Source organism: Bicyclus anynana, chromosome 27 (genome assembly GCF_947172395.1).
Source record: "Bicyclus anynana chromosome 27, ilBicAnyn1.1, whole genome shotgun sequence".
NCBI lineage: Eukaryota > Metazoa > Arthropoda > Insecta > Lepidoptera > Nymphalidae > Bicyclus > Bicyclus anynana.
Genome location: NC_069109.1, coordinates 5945352 through 5967253, shown reverse-complemented (window position 1 = coordinate 5967253; position 21902 = coordinate 5945352). Strand labels below are relative to the sequence as shown.

General features: G+C 37.9%; 1 protein-coding gene and 1 long non-coding RNA gene across 2 annotated transcripts in view; one reads left to right on the top strand and one right to left on the bottom strand.

Moving 5' to 3' along the window:
* Positions 1–12290, bottom strand: part of LOC112056165 (uncharacterized) — a 36905-nt gene extending 24615 nt beyond the window's left edge. The window contains exons 1-5 of the mRNA XM_052890056.1: positions 12285–12290; positions 11067–11100; positions 10389–10625; positions 1606–1854; positions 789–1166 (exon numbers count right to left, since the gene is read on the bottom strand). Of these exons, the coding sequence (XP_052746016.1) occupies positions 789–1166; positions 1606–1854; positions 10389–10625; positions 11067–11100; positions 12285–12290 (904 nt within the window). The remainder of the gene's footprint in view (positions 1–788; positions 1167–1605; positions 1855–10388; positions 10626–11066; positions 11101–12284) is intronic.
* Positions 12291–15991: 3701 nt separating this feature from the next.
* On the top strand, positions 15992–21370 carry LOC128199681 (uncharacterized). The gene is made up of 3 exons (XR_008252263.1): positions 15992–16095; positions 19201–19231; positions 21089–21370. It is a non-coding gene; the product is annotated as an uncharacterized LOC128199681 (long non-coding RNA).
* The last annotated feature ends 532 nt before the right edge of the window (positions 21371–21902 follow it).

Sequence of the window (21902 nt, the reverse complement as noted above, 5' to 3'; positions counted from 1 at the left end):
CCACGTACTTCTACCCCTCGGGCTCGACTCTGGCAGAGCTGCGCTCACACAAACCCCCCGGTGACGCTGCTGCGGTCACATTAGGAGCCTACAGGGAGTATACGTCCCCCACGTACTTCTACCCCTCGGGCTCGACTCTGGCAGAGCTGCGAGCACAAACCCCCCGGTGACGCTGCTGCACATTAGCAGCCTACAGCGAGTATACGTCCCCCACGTACTTTTACCCCTGGAAGAGGAGCGCTCGCCCCCCCCCCCCCCCCCCCTGACGCTACTGTTATCGGGGGCCTACAGCGAGTATACGCCCCCCCCCCTTCTGCTTGGGTTCTTAAGATAAAACTTACGATATCTTAATTACTATGTAAATCCATTCAGTGGTTTGGAAGATATGGGGTTACAAAAATATTAAACACATATACACTCCCAATAGTTACGCACAAAAAACAAAACCTTCTTGTCAGTCGAGTAAAAAGAACAATAATAAAACAAATCAGCTAAATTTGGAACTTTTTATTTAATTCAATCGGAAATAATTTGAACAAACACAGAAGAATTTGACAAAACAAAATTGAGATAAATAATAAAATACTGAACTGGAAACTGGAACTGCGCGGTAGAAAACGTAGGGCTTAGGTTAGTTTACATATATTTTAATTTAGGAAATGCTGACAATAGCTTATATTTCAAAAAATCAACATGAAATCCATTTATAATTGCTGAAATTCATTACGATTAAGCAAAAAAGTTATTGAAAAATGAATTAAAATCTTGGTTATTTGGGGGATTGTTGCCAGGGTTTGGGGTATTGTTGCCAGGGTTTGGGGTATTGTTGCCAGGGTTTGGGGTATTGTTGTCAGGGATTGGTGTATTGTTGCCAGGATTTGGTGTATTGTTGCCAGGATTTGGTGTATTATTGCCAGGGTTTAGGGGATTGGCGTCAGGAATTGTCGGATTGTTGCCAGGGTTATTTGTGCTACTGGCAGGGTTCAGAGCGGCGGCGGAAGCGTTCTCGCCTGTCGCGGCAGCACTACTGCCAATGTTGGTGGATCTGGCGAGGACGTTTCTGCCATTGGGGACCAGGTTGCCAGCGGCAGCTGATCCGTCACCAGACGTAGCGGCGGCAGAACTGTCGGCACCCCTCGTCGATGCTAACGCCAGACCACCAGCAACTGTTAACAAGACACTAAATAAGCACAAGTCAATAATTAATTAAAAAAATAAAAGAACCAGACTGCCTAACCTGCTCACATCTAGTCTACCGCCTCGCGTATTTTGTATAGCGATTAATAAATAACGCTTTACTAATTGCCGGGCCTAAATAGCTCCACGGTAAGAGCGGTCGAATTTATCACCAATCGTCGTGTTAGTTTTTTTTAACTTCACCTATTTAAGAACACTTGGGTTATCAAGACAAATCTAATGATATCTTAATTACTTAAATCCGTTCAGTGGTTTGGAAGATATGAGGTAATAAAGAATTTTACATACATACATACAAATAGGCGAAAAAATACATAACCCTTCTTGCAGTGGGGTAAAAAGAAGCGCGGCCAGAGAGAAATAAAATGGATTAAAAAATATATATTTTTGTTCAACAATGACCATTACCCTGTGAAGTCGGTTGAGGGTTGCTAGGTATTGGAGCTGGTTGCGTTTGAATTGGTTGACTTGGTAAAGGTTGCGGTTGAGCTGGTTGGCTCGGTATAGGTTGTGGTTGGCTCGGAATGGGTTGCTGTTGAGTTGGTTGTCCGATTGGCATAGGTTTCTGATGAGTTGGTTGTCTCGGTATTTTATAAACTGGTTTCAATTGTTGTCTTCCTCTCCTCGGTTCAGAATTACGTCTATTACCACCACGATCTGTCGAGGGAGGGACATGTTAAAAAAGAACCTCTCTATAGTTATACAGGGTGCTCGGTATTTCCCATAACTCTAGGGTTATATTCTTTGAGGAAAATTATTTAAAAATGTCTAAGGAACATATTCTACAACATGCAATTTCAAAGTTTTGCAATTGCACGTTGTAGAGTCAACATCTCCTGAGGATCCGGTTTCGGGGTGAAACGTACGTAGAGAGTATTTTGTCGGACCTGGGTGACGTCGCATGGGTTCGTCGGCTTTTCGCGGATGATAGCAAAATCAATAAATCATTATATAAAATGTTTGAATATACTGATTTTTATTATACATTCGGGTAAATAAGGTCAATGTTAACTAATTTATAGATAAAAAGCAAAGATTGACTGGGTATATGCAAAATAAAGAAGATTATAAAATTTCAAAATCTATTAAAAATCTTTTATCGTAATTACATGAATACAGTTTTAGCTTCCCTACATTAAATGTGACATTTTTTAATAAATGAACTATAAACGTAAACGTACAAATAACAAAGATATTAGTATTTTTGTTTGACCGCCCATACGATCGTTAAGTAAGTACCTACGACGCCATTAATTTGTACCATAGTAACTACGACGTCATTAATTTGTACAAATCTGACCCTTTAAATCCCTGTAGCTCCGAAAGTAATGATCGCAGATACCCTGTTACTTTTACAAAATTGCTTTACTATTAGCATATTCTTAATTTATATATATATATTATATAACTAGCGGACGCCCGCGACTTTGTCCGCGTGAAACTCGATGTAAACTTTCACCTACGAACTACGCTACCCTACCCCTACCCTACCACTACCCTACCTCTACCCTACCTTACCATACTCCTACCCTATCCCTACCCTACCCCTAAACCTACCCCTGCCCTATTCCTACCCACCCTACCCTACGTAAATTACGTATAACCGTACGTAAATTATGCCTAAAGTTTACTTTTAATTACCCCACCCCTGCCCTACCCCGTTTTCTAATTATTATTAATATGAACTTTATCCAATAACAATAAAGCTCAAATTTACTAAGTTTTAGTTAGAAAACATTTGTATGGGAAAAAGAAAAGGACTATTTTTATGGTTTTTCCGGCAATTATTCGAATTTTTCTCGCCGTAAAAACCATCCTAGAACTTCAACGAACATTTAAAAAAAAGAATTGGCCAAATTGGTCCAGGCGTTGTTGAGTTATGCGTTTACCAACACATTTTGGGATTCATTTTGATATTATATAATTATATATATATTATATTATAATTTAAAAAACTGATATCATCCCTATTTTTCAAATCGGATCAGTAGTTCCTAAGTTTAGCGCGTTCGTTTGCTAGAATAACATAAAAAAAATAACTCACAACTATTCCACTGCGCCTGCACTGCCACCAGGCACTGAAATATAAAAAAAATTAAAATTTAATATTTAAAAAAAAAAGAATATGCCATATTTTTTTTAATATGACCAATATTCTCATTCCCCTCCAACTAGTCGACAAAGACTGTGCTAGGAGTGGGTACGACAATAGACCAACGGGACGGGAATCGAACCACCACCCCTCGGTAATGAGTCCAACCACTCTTACCGTTGAGCTATCGGGGCAAAATATAGTCCTCAGTCTCTCACAGCAGGATGGCATTAGAAAGAAAAAAAAATAATCTATTGCTTTTATCGCGTGCTTTGAACGCGGCGACCAAATCAAGAAATCGATCGATCGATCACTGCTGAGCTCGAGTCTCCTCTCAGAATGAGAGGGGTTAGGCCAATAGTCCACCACGCTGGCCCAATGCGGATTGGCAGACTTCACACACGCAGAGAATTAAGATAATTCTCTGGTATGCAGGTTTCCTCACGATGTTTTCCTTCACCGATTGAGACACGTGATATTTAATCTCTTAAAATGCACACAACTGAAAACTTGGAGGTGCGTGCCCCGGACCGGATTCGAACCCACACCCTCCGGAATCGGAGGCAAAGGTCATATCCACTGGGCTATCACCATATACCAAAAAAAAATTATTACTTACCACCAAAAAGACCACAGCAATCGTAAGCTTCATGTTTCAATACTTCTTGCAAATGTAATTGTTTTTCAAAATGGCGTCCTTTTATAGTGAAAGTGACGTTGAAATGTTTACTGTCTGTTCTTTATTAAAAATTGAATATTCATGTATTTTCCATTTACTTACAAGTGATCAAATTTGTACGAAGTTGAGTAAACATTTACAGTTAGGTAGATAAAAGAAAAATAAGAAAAACTTTTAAGAAACAACTAACTTACCTATATCCCTATATCGTCATTAACAACCCATATTCGGCTCACTGCTGAGCTCGAGTCTCCTCTCAGAATGAGAGGGGATAGGCCAATAGTCCACCACGCTGGCCCAACGCGGATTGGCAGACTTCACACTCGCAGAGAATTAGGAATGTTATTAATTAACTATGCCTTTTATTCCTTCGCCGTTTGAGACACGTGATTATTAATTTTTTTAAAAATTGTATTGGCAGACTTCACACACGTAGAGAATTAGGAAAATTCTCAAGTTTGCAGGTTTCCTCACGATGTTTTTCCTTCACCGTTTGAGACACGTGATATTTAATTTCTTAAAAATTGTATTGGCAGACTTCACACACGTAGAGAATTAGGAAAATTCTCAAGTTTGCAGGTTTCCTCACGATGTTTTTCCTTCACCGTTTGAGACACGTGATATTTAATTTCTTAAAAATTGTATTGGCAGACTTCACACACGTAGAGAATTAGGAAAATTCTCAAGTTTGCAGGTTTCCTCACGATGTTTTTCCTTCACCGTTTGAGACACATGATATCTATGTTCGTAAAAATTGTATTGACAGACTTCACACACGTAGAGAATTAGGAAAATTCTCAAGTTTGCAGGTTTCCTCACGATGTTTTTCCTGCACCGTTTGAGACACGTGATATTTAATTTCTTAAAATGCACACAACTGAAAAGTTGAAGGTGCCCCGGACCGGATTTGAACCTACGCTCTGAATCGAAGGCAGAGGACATATCCACTGTGCTATCACGACTCTCAAATGCTTTTTTTTTCTCACCTGATGGTAAGTGATGATGCAATCATCGAGAATTAGGAAAATTCTCAAGTTTGCAGGTTTCCTCACGATGTTTTTCCTTCACCGTTTGAGACACGTGATATTTAATTTCTTAAAAATTGTATTGGCAGACTTCACACACGTAGAGAATTAGGAAAATTCTCAAGTTTGCAGGTTTCCTCACGATGTTTTTCCTTCACCGTTTGAGACACGTGATATTTAATTTCTTAAAAATTGTATTGGCAGACTTCACACACGTAGAGAATTAGGAAAATTCTCAAGTTTGCAGGTTTCCTCACGATGTTTTTCCTTCACCGTTTGAGACACATGATATCTATGTTCGTAAAAATTGTATTGACAGACTTCACACACGTAGAGAATTAGGAAAATTCTCAAGTTTGCAGGTTTCCTCACGATGTTTTTCCTGCACCGTTTGAGACACGTGATATTTAATTTCTTAAAATGCACACAACTGAAAAGTTGAAGGTGCCCCGGACCGGATTTGAACCTACGCTCTGAATCGAAGGCAGAGGACATATCCACTGTGCTATCACGACTCTCAAATGCTTTTTTTTTCTCACCTGATGGTAAGTGATGATGCAATCTAAGATGGAAGCGAGCTTGTTAGGAATAGGATGAAAATCCACACCCTTTTCGGTTTCTACACGACATCGTACCGGAACGCTAAATCGCTTGGCGGTACGTTTTTGTCGATAGGGTAACTAATCGAAGCCGAAGACACCAGCCAGACCTGGGACCCAGGACCTGCGTCTTGTAAATCCACCGCGTTTACCACTTTTAAATCATTTTTATGTGCATCATCATCATATCAGCCGATGGACTCCACTGCAGGACATAGGCCTTTTGTAGGCACTTCCAAACATCACGATACTGAGCCGCCTGCATCCAGCAAATGTCTGCGACTCGCTTGATGTCGTCAGTCCACCTGGTATGGGGTCGCTAGAAGCAGTGTTGGTCGACCCCCTAGTAAGTATTATTTATTATTTATTTATTATTAATTTATTAATAATTAGCACGGATAAATCCAGTTACACTAATTAAACAAAATGTACATAAAAAATTAAAAAGAACAAAACACCACAGTAAAAATAGACAAAAATAAGAAAAATTAAACAAAAAACTAATGTACAGAAAGCTTATTGACTATCTTAACTAAAATAACAATTACATTAATTATCAAATCTCGCAAAATTGCAAGATATCCCTGCACAATTTGACCCAATTATCTGCAAAAATGTCACAGTCAGGAAACTCCGACAACAGGCCATTTAATGCGGTTAGTGTGCGTGGTACTGGGGAATTGGCGCGTGATACTGTCCGAGAAAAAGGAACGACCATCAATTTTCGGCGGCGAGGATTCAGGTTGTTTTTAGGAGCAAATATTCGACACAAGTCATTAAGAAGCTCCGGACAGTCTATTCTGCCCATAAAAACTTTGCATATAGTAATTAATTGATCGTAAGCTCGCCGCGTCTCCAACAAGTTATAACCTAAGTGACCCAAAAGAAACTTTGTGGGGTACAGAAAGGGATAATAACCTTGGAGACGCTTGTACAAATATCTAAGGAAAGCTTTTTGAACTTTCTCCAATACTAACGAATAGGTGCATTCATAGGGATTCCAAATACAGGCGCTAAAAGTATATAACAGCCTTCAATTGAACCTTGAACCTCTTAGAGGTTATTCGATACTTCTAGAACAAACTGACTCTTTGTTTTCAATGTATGTTTGAACAACTGTTTTTAAGTTATACATGTATTTGAATAATAAGTTTTAGTCGATCTTATAAGAATAATGTATGTATGTATACGAACTTGAAAAAATAAATTATTATATAGCCGAAAAGTTCCCGTTCTAGTGGGAATACGGGGCCAAAATACAGATCATGTTGCTCGCTGATAATGCTGTTTAGTGAAACAGTTTTAAAATCGGTTTGGACAAAGATTTCATTCTACAGACATGTTACTAGCATATCGAAACTGAGGCGGAAAGTGGCTAATTGTCTTAGTTTCATTTAATAGTATTGTAAATTACGATTTTTTTTATTTTTACAAGTTAGCCCTTGACTACAATCTCACCTGATGGTAAGTGATGATGCAATCTAAGATGGAAGCGGGCTAACTTGTTAGGAGGAGGATGAAAATCCACACCCCTTTCGGTTTCTACACGACATCGTACTGGAACGCTAAATCGCTTGGCGGTACGTCTTTGTCGGTAGGGTGGTAACTAGCCACGGCCGAGTCCTCCCACCAGTCAAAAGCCAGCTGTTTAGTGAAAGAGTTTGAAAATCGGTTTGGACAAAGATTTTATACTACAGATGTGTCACTAGCGTTTCGAAACTGAGGCGGAATGTGGCTAATTGTCTTAGTTTCATTTCATCATCATTATCAACCCATATTCGGCTCACTGCTGAGCTCGAGTCTCTCTCAGAATGAGAGGGGTAATGCCAATAGTCCACCACGCTGGCCCAATGCGGATTGGCAGACTTTACACACGCAGAGAATGAAGAAAACTCTCTGGTATGCAGGTTTCCTCACGATGTTTTCGTTCACCGTTTGAGACACGTGATATTTAATTTCTTAACAACTGAAAAGTTGAAGGTGCACGCCCCGGATTCGAACCCACAACCTTTCGGAATTAGAGGCAGAGGTCATATCCACTGGGCTATCACGGCTTGGGTGTTAGGTTTCCTTTCGTTACGGAATTTCTTGATTCGGTCGCCACGCTTAAAGCCCGCGATAAAAGCTATGCAATAGCATTTTTGACAACCTCCGTGGCGCAGTGGTATGCGCGGTGGATTTACAAGACGGAGGTCCTGGGTTCGATCCCCGGCTGTCCCGATTGAGGTTTTCTTAATTAGTCTAGGTCTGGCTGGTGGGAGGCTTCGGCCGTGGCTAGTTACCACCCTACCGAAAAAGACGTACCGCCAAGCGATTTAGAGTTCCGGTACGATGTCGTGTAGAAACCGAAAGGGGTGTGGATTTTCATCCTCCTCCTAACAAGTTAGCCCGCTTCCATCTTAGACTGCATCATCACTTACCATCAGGTGAGATTGTAGTCAAGGGCTAACTTGTAAAGAATAAAAAAAAATAGCTTGAAAAATCATCTACTATTATATACTAACACTAGCGGACGCCCGCGACTTCGTCCGCGTAAATTTCGATGTCAACTTTACTACTACCCGTACCCTACCCTACCCCTACCATACCACTACCCCAACCCTACCCAACCCCTACATCTACCCTACCTCTACCCTACCCTACCCTACCTCTACCCCCACCCTACCCCTACCCTCCCCGTACCCTATTCTTTCCCACCCCTATCCCAGCCGTACCCCTATCTGACGCCTATCGTACCCCTACCCTACCACTTCCCTATCCTACCCGTACCTCTAGCCTACCACTACCCTACCGCTACCCCTACCCTACCACTACCCTAAACCCGGCCCTAAACCTACCCTACCCCTACACTACCCCTACGCTTCTATACCCGTACCCTACCCTACCCTGTAACTTCTCTATCTTATTCCTACCCTTAGCAAAATCGGTCCAGTCCTTCGAGAGTGGTGGTATGACCAAGAGAAATAGAGACTTCTATGTTAATAAAATAAAGAGGTAAAGTTCGTGTGGTTGTAGGAGGTAATCTCTTGATCTACTGGACCGATTTGGAAAATTGTTTTACCAATAGAAAGCTACGTTATTTGCGAGTGTCATAGGCTATGTTTGATCCCCATATTCATACGGGAACGGGAACTACCTAAATGAAAGCGCTGGGCGTCATATAGCGAAATTTCTGCGTCTTTTAGAAATTTTGTATTATCTCCGAAACTATTTAAGTAATTAACATAACTGTAAAGGGCAAATCTTATCTCCATTATTAAATAATTTATTTTAATAAGGATTAAAGTTTAGTTGTATAAATAATGACGTAAACCTAAGAATATAAAATTAATAATTTTTAAAACACAAAAGGTACTATATCTGCTAATATATAGAAGATAGATATATGGTGTCGCGGACTTTTCTGTAGAACTTTTAAAGATACATAAAGTCTCCATACATTCATTTCAATTTTACACAATAGTTAAGGCAGCGCATGCGAATAAGTCTGTTTAAGAGGATTTTCAGTCCGACCTGTATGACAAAAACTGTGATAACTCGGCTAATATATATGGTACCAATATAAAATATAGCCTATAGCACTCCCCAATAATGTAGCATTCTACTGGTGAAAGAATTTTTAAAATCGGACCAGTAGTTCCGAAGATTACCCCATTTAAAAAATGTGACAAACTTACAAACTTACAAACTTTACCTCTTTATAATATTAGTATATATATTACTCATTAGCGGACGCTGACTTCATCCGCGTAAATATCGATTAAACTTTGAACCCCTATTTCACCCCCTTCTATTTATATTTTTAACATTTAAACACCGTGTCATATCAGGGAGACTCAAGACCGGGAGCCGCAGCAGAAAAGCTGAAACCGGTAAGTGGCTCAAGTATGCCTCTCTGACAGAGAGTTACATATTTGTACCTTTTGCCGTGGAGACCCTTGGGCCATGGAGTCGCAGTGCCAAAAAGTTTTTCCGTACTATTTCACCGCGGCTAGTTGCCTCGACTGGTGACAGAAGGGCTGGCTTAGGCAAAGGATCAGCCTGGCTGTCCAGCGCGGAAATGCAGCCAGTATTCTTGCCACCATTCCACGTGGGCATGATTTGTATTGTTAGCAGGGTAAATTATTATTTGCTTATTTTTTTTTTCAATAAACAGAAACACTAGTTTATACATAACAAAGACATTTATTAAATAAATTAAAATTAAGTATACTCGTAGTAGTGTATGAAAAAAGGTATTAAGTTCTGTTTTTGTTTATTTCTATTAGGTTTTAATTTAAATGTTAATGAAAGGGAGATGGTCCATTTCATGTTCACTCTTGTACCCCGTATCATTAAAATTTAAAAAGTATTATTAAAATTTATGTAAGTTAATAAATCTACTATATAAATAGAAAATAAATGAATAGAAATAAAATAACTAAAATAAAAATCCAAGTTTTTGAGTTATAACAAGATGGCGCCCATAGAGCAACTATGACATGGCAATTGACAGCAAACGTCAAATCGATTAATGCATTGTAAACGTCTTCTATCCGCCATTATTACCTCTATTAATGTTGCATTTCTTGGAAGATAATGAATATTATTTCGAAAGAATTAAAGTAAATTCATAGATTTGTATAATCAAAAATAGTTAAAAAAAATATCTTCTTTTATTTCCGCCAGGGATACAATGACTGATCCTGGGCTCCATACAATTTTAGACCATCTCCTTTGTTAAAAAAAATAATAAAATTTAGCTTTGACATATGTTTTCTAACCGCCTAACTTGAAAATATCTTTAAATTTTTTACCAGTTGATCCAACTTTTTCTTTGCAGTCATCAACTTTGTCATTATGTTTATTATCATCTTTGTGATTGTGCTTATGTTTATCTTTGTGATTATTGTTATCGCAATCATCATCTTCATCAGAGTCGTCATCTTTGTCACTATCATTGTCGCAATCATCATCTTTGTCATTATTTTTGTCGCAATCATCATCTTTGTGATTATTTTTGTCGCAATCTTTATGTTTATTTTTATGAAGATCTGGAAAAAAAAGATATTAATTATCAAAAAGGCGACATACGTGAAAGTACTCGTATGACGCAAAATTCAAAATTCAAAAATCATTTATTTCAAGTAGGCTCAGTTTACAAGCACTTTTGACACGTCAGTTGACTATTTGTAAAGATTCTACCACCGGTTCGGAAGGCAGGTTCTGCTGAGAAGATACCGACAAGAAACTCAACAGTTGCTCTTTTGAAAAAGTCATACAGTATTATAATTTACAATTGATAACAATTACAATTACAATTTCTTATAGTTTTACTTCCTGTGTGAAGGTGGAAGCTGATCCAACGGCCTCCAAGCACCTTTGTCATTAAGGAACTCATCAATGTTGTAGTAACCTCGACTAAGTAAATGTTTTTTAACACATTGCTTAAAGTTGTGCATTGGCAAGTCCATCACAGAATTGTATATACTTACTTAAGTGGCAAGCCCTGACCGCTACTGCCAGGCACTGAAAACAATTAAAATATACATATAAATAAAATCTATACATAATATAATAAAACTGGTTGAATTCTATACATTTATCCGCAATTTCAGATTTTACTTATACCATTTGTAACACTAAACGTTACCGTGGCATAACGGACGCCAGCGCCATCTAGAATCTATACTTATAATACGAATTCTGTACATTTTGTACATTCTGTACATTGAAGATATTTTGATCATTTTTATTGGGGGGCATTATTTAATCGATACTGAAGCTAAAAATATTTTCTTTCTCGATTTTTTGTCCGTCTGTCCATGTCTTTTTTGTTATTCGGCCATCACGCTGAAACTACTGAATGAAATCAAATTAAACTTGGCACGGTTTAAGACCATAATACGGAGAAGTTTATAGCATACTTTTTATTGCGAAAATAAAATAAAAAGGGGGTAAAATTGAGGTTGAAAGTTTGTATGAAAAGTCCTTCATATTTAGAGTTACAGTTTTAAAATTTTGTTTATAAGTCATATAAAAAAATAAGTAGTATAATGTAATCCAAAAATTTTTAAAATTCAACCCCTTAAGTGGTGAATTAGGGCTTGAAAGTTTACATTGATTTCCATGCAGACGAAGTCGCGGGTTTCCGGTAGTATATAAATAAAATTTAAATGGCTATCTGTGATTGCAAAATAACTTTTCAAGTGCAGCTTATATCTAAAACATAATCCATGCTTTTTAAAACTTTTTGTTTATCTGCCTCTCTTTCTGTTTGTCTATCCAAAGAGTTTCTTATAGATTTTATTATTTTAGACTCTGGATTAACATTAACTATTAATTAAAGGCTACTTTTCATCCCGGAAAAATACATGGTTCCAGTGGGATTCAAAAATTATGCCCGAATAACAAAAAAAGACGGACAGACACACAAAAAATCAAAATAAAAAATTTTTGGATTTAGTATCGATTGTGTAATGCCCTGTAATAAGAATTTTCAAAATATCTTCAATGTACAAAATGTACAGAATTCGTATTATAAGCATAGATTCTAGATGGCGCTGGCGTCCGTTATGCCACGGTAACGTTTGTTGTTACAAATGGTATAAGTAAAATCTCAAATTGCGAATAAATGTATAAAATTCGATCTGTTTTATTATAAATATAGATATAGATATCGATAGTATGGATAGATGTAATAATATTCTTACCAACATGGCGAAAAAACAAGATAGAAATGACAGTTTCATGTTGTACTATGCAATGCAATATTGTACTATGCAATGCAATATTGTACTATGTAAATGCAATATTGTACTATGCAAAGCAATGTTGTGCTATGCAATGCGGTTACTAAAATGTACAATTATCATAGCTACTTAGAGTTTTTATATGAAAACATTTTGAAAAGCCATTTGTTTTGCTTTAATACATGAAGAATGCATTTACTGTATGCATTCTTCATGTATTAAAGCAAGCTATTTATATATAAAATGATAATTCTATCAATCACTTGTATTCTTTTGAAGTGTTACAATATTTTTCTATGTTCGTATAGAATAATGCTTTTGAATTTGCAACTGTACAAACACAAATTGTTATGCAGTTCTAGGGTTACAAAAACAACCCAAAATTCGTTAAGCTAGCTTAGTTTTTGAAGACCTCCGTGGCGCAGTGGTATCCGTGGTGGATTTACAAGACGGAGGTCCTGGGTTCGATCCGCGGCTGGGCCGGTTAAGGTTTTCTTAATTGGTCCAGGTCTAGCTGGTGAGAGGCTTCTGCCACCACCACCGAAAAGACGTACTGTCAAGCGATTTAACGTTCCGGTACGATGTTGTGTAGAATCCGAAAGGGTTAAGGATTTTCATCCTCCTCCTAACAAATTAGCCCGCTTCCATCTTAGATTGCATTATCACTTATCATTAAGTGAGATTTGTACAAATGTGTTGAATTTTCTATTAAAATCATCAGTGCCAACGACATTTTGTTCTCATTACCATCTGCAATTTATTCTGCTATTTCTTGATTTTTTTTAGGTACATAATCTTCCCTAAATTCAGTTCCTTCCTGACACTTAAGGTACTGTTAAACATGATCTAAAATAGCATGCTTTTAGCATGCTATTTTAGAGCGCTATTGAGTATGCTCCATACAAGCATGCTTATCATCAGTATATATTTGCTAGCAATAAGCACGCTATTTTTAAGTATGTTCCTGAATAAGCATGCTCAAAGCTAACATTCCAATTAATTAAAAAAAAACAACACATGCTAATTTGTATCTATCTCTGTCTATAGTATCGTGTTAGACACGGAGAGATGAAGGTGAAGAGAATACAAAATAGCAATGCTGATCGACTAGCATACTCATTATGCAAACCTGTTCATACGCGCTAAAAGTACGCCCCCTTTCCCTGCGCAGCAAGTAGCATGCTCATAAATCGCACGACTGTTGATTCTTGAGCAAGCTCGAAATAAGCATGCACAATGTTAAGATACACATGCTAATAAGTAGCAACATCTAAATAGTAGCATGCTTTCGTGCTTGAAATGAGCATGTGTAACAGTAGCTTTTATAATTTAAACACTTTCAAAGCAAGAATGAATAAACTTGCCACTGGGAAATCCAAGCTGTACACGGAACCCACAACGCATGGTTCCAACTCGCACTTGTCCCTTTTAAAATTTTAACGTATTGACGCAACACTTGCGTAGGTACCATACAAATCATTGAATACATATATTGTTATATTATACTATAAATTTCTTTTATAATATTAGATTTATTGTGTATTATGTTATATATTTCTTGTTAACGCAGAAACTATTGTTTTTAGAGTTTTGTACAATGAAATAAGTTATTATTTATATCTATTAATACACTTGAGCAAATACTGTGTTAGCTGAATATATGGCTGTACCTAACGGTTTCACACACGTAAATTTCTACGAAAATATCCGAATGATAAAGTACGTATATAATAAAGTATAGGGTACAATGACTGATCTTGGGCTCCATATAATTTTGGACCATCTCCTTTCATCATTATCAACCCATATTCGGCTCACTGCTGAGCTCGAGTCTCCTCTCAGAATGAGAGGGGTTAGGCCAATGCAGATTGGCAGACTTCACATACGCAGAGAATTAAGAAAATTCTCAGGTATGCAGGTTTCCTCACGATGTTTGTCTTCACCGTTTGAGACACGTGATATTTAATTTCTTAAAATGCACACAACTGAAAAGTTAGAGGTGCATGCCCCGGACCGGATTCGAACCCACACCCACCGGAATCGGAGGCAGAGGTTATATCCACTGGGCTATCACGACTCTCCATCTCCTTTAGCAAACCACATTTCTACGGTTGATTAGCCTGGTGCAAAGACCGAATAATGTTAATCAAGCCGCGCCTTGGCTTCAAGCAATAACTTTTTTTAAATTGTATATAAATTATGAGTATGCTAATAGTAAAGCAATTTTGTAAAAGTAACAGGGTATCTGCGATCATTACTTTCGGAGCTACAGGGATTTAAAGGGTCAGATTTGCGGCGCTGCCGCGGATTCCTGAAAAACGCTCCATACAAAATGGTACGAACTAGTGACGTCGTAGGCAATGTATTGATCGTTAGATTTGTATGTGCGTTCAAACAAAATTACTATTATCTTTGTTATTTGTGCGTTTATGTTTGTAGTTCATATTTTAAAAAATGACACATTTAATGTAAGAAAGCTAAAACTGTATGAATTTTCATCAAATTACGATAAAAGATTTTTAATAGATTTTGAAATTTTATAATCTCATTTATTTTGCAAATATCCAGACAATCTTGGTTTTTATGTATAAATTAGTTAGTATTAGTAGGGTTAGTTAGTATTAGTAGGGCCCGTACCCCCACCTGGATTTTTGTCCGGGAGGAGATGACCTGCCATATATAAATTCGCGTTTACCTCAACGCGATAGTAACAGTATGCAAATATTTAAAACTAGGCACACTGATGTTATATTTATTCACGTGTCTTTTGAAGGTTAAGGCTAACTAAAAATCATATAGATTTAAAACTAGTAACCATGTATGTTTTTTTTATTCTCTACAAGTTAGCCCTTGACTACAATCTCACCTGATGGTAATTGATGATGCAATCTAAGATGGAAGCGGGCTAACTTGTTAGAAGTAGGATGAAATCCACACCCCTTTTGGTTTCAACACGACATCGTACTGGAATGCTAAATCGCTTGGCGTATTTGTCGGTAGGGTGGTAACTAGCCACGGCCGAAGCCTCCCACCAGCCAGACCTGGACCAATTAAGAAATCCTCAATCGGCCCAACCGGGGATCGAACCCAGGACCTCCGTCTCGTAAGTCCATCGCGCATACCACTGCGCCACGGAGGCCATCGTATGTGTCAGCCTACGAACTTTTCAGTCAACCTAATAACTCAAAGGTGACTGACTGACTACCAACGTATATCGCAAACTACTGCACCGATTTAGCTAAAATTTGGAATGGAAATAGATTTTACTCTGGATTAAACACATAGTCTACTTTTCATTCCAGAAAATCCATAATTCCAGAAGGTTCCATAGTTCCGTTGAGGAAACCTGCATGCCAGAGATTTTTCTTAATTCTCTGCGTGTGTGAAGTCTGCCAATCCGCATTGGGCCAGCGTGGTGGACTATTGGCCTAGTCCCTCTCACTCTGAGAGGAGACTCGAGCTCAGCAGTGAGCTGAATATGGGTTGATAATGATGATGAATGATGAAAATAATACAATTCTTTGTATGACGAAAGTGCTTTGCCATTTCTATTTATATGACTTGCATTGTTGCCATTTCTATTGTAATTAGTATATTTGTTCAGTTGCATTTGCAAAGATTTTCAATATATAAAGCCGCCCTGAAGGTACGGAATCATATCACATTCAAAGTATTCGAGTACTCGAAGACTAGACTAAATACTAAAGACTAAAACTAAAGACTAAAAACTACTCTGACTAAAATGAAGTCCATTGCTATCGTCTTTCTACTGGTAAGTGATTTTTAATTTATTTTTTTATTACTACTAGCGGACACCCGCAACTTCTAACTCTAACTCTAACTCTAAAACTTTCAACCCCTATTTCACCCCCTTCTTATTTTATTTTTGCAATAAAAAGTATCCTTTAACCTCCTCCGTATTATGGTCTTAAACCGTGCCAAGTTTCCTTTGAATTTATTCTGTAGTTTCAACGTGATGATCGAATAACAAAAAAAACACGGACAGACAGACAGACAGACAAAAAATAAAAAAAAAATATTTTTAACTTCAATATCGATTGTATAATGCCCCCCAACAAAAAATTTCAAAATATCTTCAATGTACAAAATGTACAGAATTCGTATTATAAGTATAAATTCTAGATGGCGCTAGTAGTACTCTATGCCACGCTAACGTTTGTTGTTACAAATGGTATAAGTAAAATCTCAAATTGCGAATAAATGTATAGAATTCAACCATTTTTATTATAAGTATTTTTTTTTTAATTCTGTTTTTATGCTTTACAAGTTATCCCTTGACTACAATCTCACCTGATGGTAAGTGATGATGCAGTCTAAGATGGAAGCGGGCTAACTTGTTAGGAGGAGGATGAAAATCCACACCCCTTTCGGTTTCTACACTAAATCGCTTGGCGTACGTCTTTGCCGGTAGGGTGGTAACTAGCCACGGCCGAAGCCTCCCACCAGCCAGACCTGGACAAATTAAGAAAATCTCAATCTGCCCAGCCGGGGATCGAACCCAGGACCTCCGTTTTGTAAATCCACCGTTCATACCACTGCGCCACGGAGGCCGTCAAATAATAATAATCAATCAATAGTCAAATAAAAATAAGTCATTAAGATTGATATATAATAATATAATTGTTTAAAAAACTAAATAAATACGCTTTTAGCACGCACTTATTTTCGTATTCCTGACAGCAAACCCTTTCATTTGATATCCATATCATGGGGGTGGATTTCAAACAGCCAGTCCGCCATCTTGGGGAAGCCGCCATATTGGATTTGTAATGACGTTTCTTAGCTAGTCATGTATTGTCATCAGAACTCAGAGCGTGTGCAAAATTTCATCCTAATCGAAGACCGGGATCGGATCAAATTAATTATTAAATTTTCTTATATACATAGTTACAATTGAAGCTAATTTAAGCGTGTTAATTTTGTTTTCTCGTGCTTTTTAGACCAGGCGCTGTGAGTGATTGAGTGTGCATTAGCTGACCGCATTCTGTTTACAGTTTTTAACCCCTGTCACAAAAAGAGGGAAAAATTTTCATGAAAATTCAACCACCGTTCCACTCCAATTAATAGAGTAGAGGTAGGATAGGGGTAGGGTAGGGGTAGGGTAGGAGTAGAGTAGGGGTAGGGTAGGGTAGTGGAAGGGTAGGTTTATGGTATAGGGATAGGGTAGGGGTAGGGTAGTGGTATGGTAGTTGTAGGGTAGGGTAGGGTAGGGGTAGAGTAGAGGTAGGGTAGGGGTAGGGTAGGGGTAGGGGTAGGAGTGTAAGGTAGGGATAGGGAAGAAGTGCAAATAAATAAATTAATAAGTCAAAGCGAAGCTTGAGCGAGTCCGCTAGTTATATTATAAAAAAATAAAAAAAAAAATTCACAACTATAAGTAAAATCTCTGTTCACACCAACAACGCAAATCTGAGAACATGCCGCAAAAATAAATGACTTAGACCCTTCATAAGTTTGACAATATATGCCAAGAGTTCTTTTTGTATGGCAATAAAAATATATAATAAACTTCCTCATAGTCTAAAAGAGATGCCCTGGACAATATTTAAATGTAAAATTTATAAATTATTATTAAAAAATTATTATGACATTCAAGATTATTGTATGGACATGGACATTTTCTAACTTATTATTTTCTAATTGTGACATTGTATTAATTTAGATTCTTTTTTTTGTTCGTTCAAATGTATTTAATTATTTAAGATAATTCATACACCAGTTATGGTAAAATGTATAAAGGCTCAATTCTATAATATGTACCATCATGTTAAACCTACATTTTTATGAATAAAATATCATTCACTCATTCAAAACGCTAAAGAAAGTATGTGTATTTAAGGAAAAGGTTATGTAAACCTATTTTCTTACTGAACCCTAAAAATTCAAGTTTTAAATTAATGTTACATACATTATTGATGACGAGAGCCGTGATAGCCCAGTGGATATGACTTCTGCCTCCGATTCCGGAGGGTGTAGATTCGAATCTGGTCCAGGCACTTCCAACTTTTCAGTTACGTGTATTAAAAAATAATTAAATATCACGTGTCTCAAACGGTGAAGGAAAACATCGTGAGGAAACCTGCATACCTGAGAATTTTCTTAGTTCTCTGCGTGAGTCTCCCAATCCGCATTGGTGCGTAGTGGACTATTGGCCTTCTCCCTCTCATTCTGAGAGGAGACTCGAGCTCAGCAGTGAGCCGAATATGGGTTGATAACGAACATTATTTATAGGACACAATGAAAGAGGAAGGGGCTTTCGCCCAGCTGTGGGATTAAGTATAACTTGTTGCATGTTTTTTTTTTTAATTTTTATTCTTTACAAGTTAGCCCTTGACTACAATCTCACCTGATGGTAAGTGATGATGCAGTCTAAGATGGAAGCGGGCTAACTTGTTAGGAGGAAGATGAAAATCCACACCCCTAAATCGCTTGGCGGTACGTCTTTGCCGGTAAGGTGGTAACTAGCCACGGCCGAATCCTCCCACCAGCCAGACCTGGACAAATTAAGAAAATCTCAATCTGCCCAGCCGGGGATCGAACCCAGGACCTCCGTCTTATATATCCACCGCGCACCGCGCCACGGAGGCCGTCAAAATGTTAAGCAATTTATTCATCTATACTAATATTATAAAGAGGAAAGATTTGTTTGATTTGAATATACTCTGAAAGTACTGAACAGATTTGAAAAATACTTTCACTGTTGTGAAGCTACACTATCCCTGAGTGCTATAGGCTATATTTTATCCCCGTATTCCTACGGGAACCCCGCGGGTGAAACCGAGTGACGTCTGTTAGTTTAGACTATAGAAATCTCATTTAAATTTAAAATATGTACATAATTGTAATGTTTTTTTTTCAGTGCCTGGTCGTAGTGCTAGCCGCTCCAGGAGGTAAATTTACTTTTATGATCATTCGTATATATGTATATTTGTACCCCGTCAACCCGTTTTGGGGCAGTGTGGTGGGTCATGAAGGAAAGACCTTCAAGAAATTACTTTCCTTGTACTATGACAATGCGCCTGTGCTTATCTTCTTCTTCTCTACTATATAAAAATAAGTCGGGTTTCCCTTCCTGACGCTATTAGTCCAGAACGCACGAACCGATTTCCATGGTTTTGCATTCGTTGGAAAGGTTTCGGGCTCCGTGAGGTTTATAGCGAAGAAAATTCAAGAAAAATTTCAACGTAGGGTAGGGGTAGGGTAGGGGTAGGGGAAGAGTAGGGTAGGGTAGGGGTAGGGTAGGGTTAGGGTAGGGGTAGGGTAGGGGTAGGGTAGGGGTAGGGTAGGGGTAGGGTAGGGGTAGGGTAGGGGTAGGGTAGAGGTAGGGTAGGGGTAGGGTAGTAATAGGTTAGGAGTAGGGTAGGGTAGGGGTAGTATAGGGGTAGGGTAGGGGTAGTTGAAAGTTTACAACGAGTTTCACGCGGACGAAGTCGCGGGCGTCCGCTAGTGCACTATAATATCTCCTGCGTATATCGTTATGGTTCCAAGGTCCTGGAATGGCGACCCCGCACCGGAAAGCGCAGTGTTGGTCGACCCCCCACTAGGTGGACCGAGGTTATCAAGCGGGTTGCAGGGAGCCACTGGATGCTGGCGGCTCGAGATCGTTGTGCTTGGAGGTCCATGCAAGAGACCTATGTCCAGCAGTGGACGTCTATCGGCTGATGATGATGATATGGTTAATTTCAACATGAGATTGACCATTGTGGGCAAAAAAAAAATTGTCGGGAGCACAGTACTATTTTCATTCTTTCTCTCATTTATTTTGTCCTGTTTTTATTAACAATGTTAATAAAATGTAATGCAAAATATTATTAAAAATTTATACAAAAAATCAAACCTCCCGCTGCGGGACATTTGAGTGTCCAAGCAACCGGTGGTCAGGGCTCCAGAGTGAGGAACCTCCTCACAATACGCGCCGTCTCGAGAATCACTGCCTTCTGTATTAATATCCCTTGATCCACCGAAAGCGAAAGCTTCTTTTAAGATGTTGGTCGAAGTTTTTCGCTTTATTATTATTAACTAGCGGACGCCCGCGACTTCGTCCGCGTGGAAATCAATGTAAACTTTCAAGCCCTATTTCACCACTTTAAAGTTTGATTTTTTTTTTATATATATGTGTTATGTAAAATGAAGGACTTTTCATACAATTTTTCAACCCCTATTTCACCCCCTTCTTATTTTATTTTCGCAATAAAAAGTATCCTATAACCTTCTCCGTATTATGGTCTTAAACCGTGCCAAGTTTCATTTTAATTCATTCAGTAGTTTCAGCGTGATGCCCGAATAACAATAAAACACGGACAGACAGACAGACAAAAAATCCAAATAAAAAATATTTTAGCTTCAGTATCGATTATATTATGCCCCCCGACAAAAATTTTCAAAATATCTTCAATGTACAGAATGTACAAAATGTATAGAATTCGTATTATAAGTATACATTCTAGATGGCGCTAGTAGTACTCTATGCCACGGTAACGTTTGTTGTTACAAATGGTATAAGTAAAATCTCTAATTGCGAATAATTATATAGAATTCAACCAGTTATATTATAAATATAGATAGATGATAACTATATTTCAATATTAAAAATACAACATTTTTCTCACTCAAAATGCAGCTGAGCTACGTTCAGCCGCCAGTTCTATATGAGCACCTCACTGAAGTTTACAATCCAAGGTCACACAAAACTGTGGTATTCTCCATTTTCAGTGTTTCACTATCGATTATTATTTATTTATTCGCAGATGACGGATGTGATGAAAAAAATAAAAAAGGAGATACCGTCTTCAATGTACATAATTATAACAAAGCTGAATCTGACGGGGATAGCTGCGAAGATAACCCCGGCTATGACAGCTTGTTCGATGCAGTTGGAGGAGCCTTGCGCAAGCGATAGATATACAACACATTCGATGAACGTTCATCATCATTAGGATGGTGATAGACCTAAGTTTAAATAGTACAAGAGCCAGCATAACAAATATATAACCTGATCTTTTATTTATTTGGGATAAAAAATAAATAAAAGATGATGGAGGTCCTGGGTGAAGTTTTGGCTGGTGGGAGGCTTCGGCCGTGGCTAGTTACCCTACCGGCAAAAGACGTACCGCAAAGAGTTCCGAAAGGGGTGTGAATTTTCATCTTCCTAACAAATTGGCCCGCTTCTATCTTAGATTATATCATCACTTACCATCAGGTGAGATTTGAAATGCTTGTAGGTAAATAATGAAAAAATAATTATGGAAAATATTCTGATTGACACATTGCAAATAGGTTGCCTAGTCAAATTGCCAGAGACATTTTACATACAAAATCAAGGAAACCATAAACTATATCAAAGGCAATACAGTTAAATTACGCATAACAATAGGCTTTCCTTTTTATATATTTGCCGAAATAACTGATGGGGGTATATAAATAATTACTCAACTGTTTATATCTGGCCACCCCACAGTTGCAAAATGAAAGCAGGCAACCTTTACGTTTTCAATTATTTTAGGTATATTCTTTTAACTAACGATTCTTTTTAATTAACCAATGTTAATAATAAACCATATT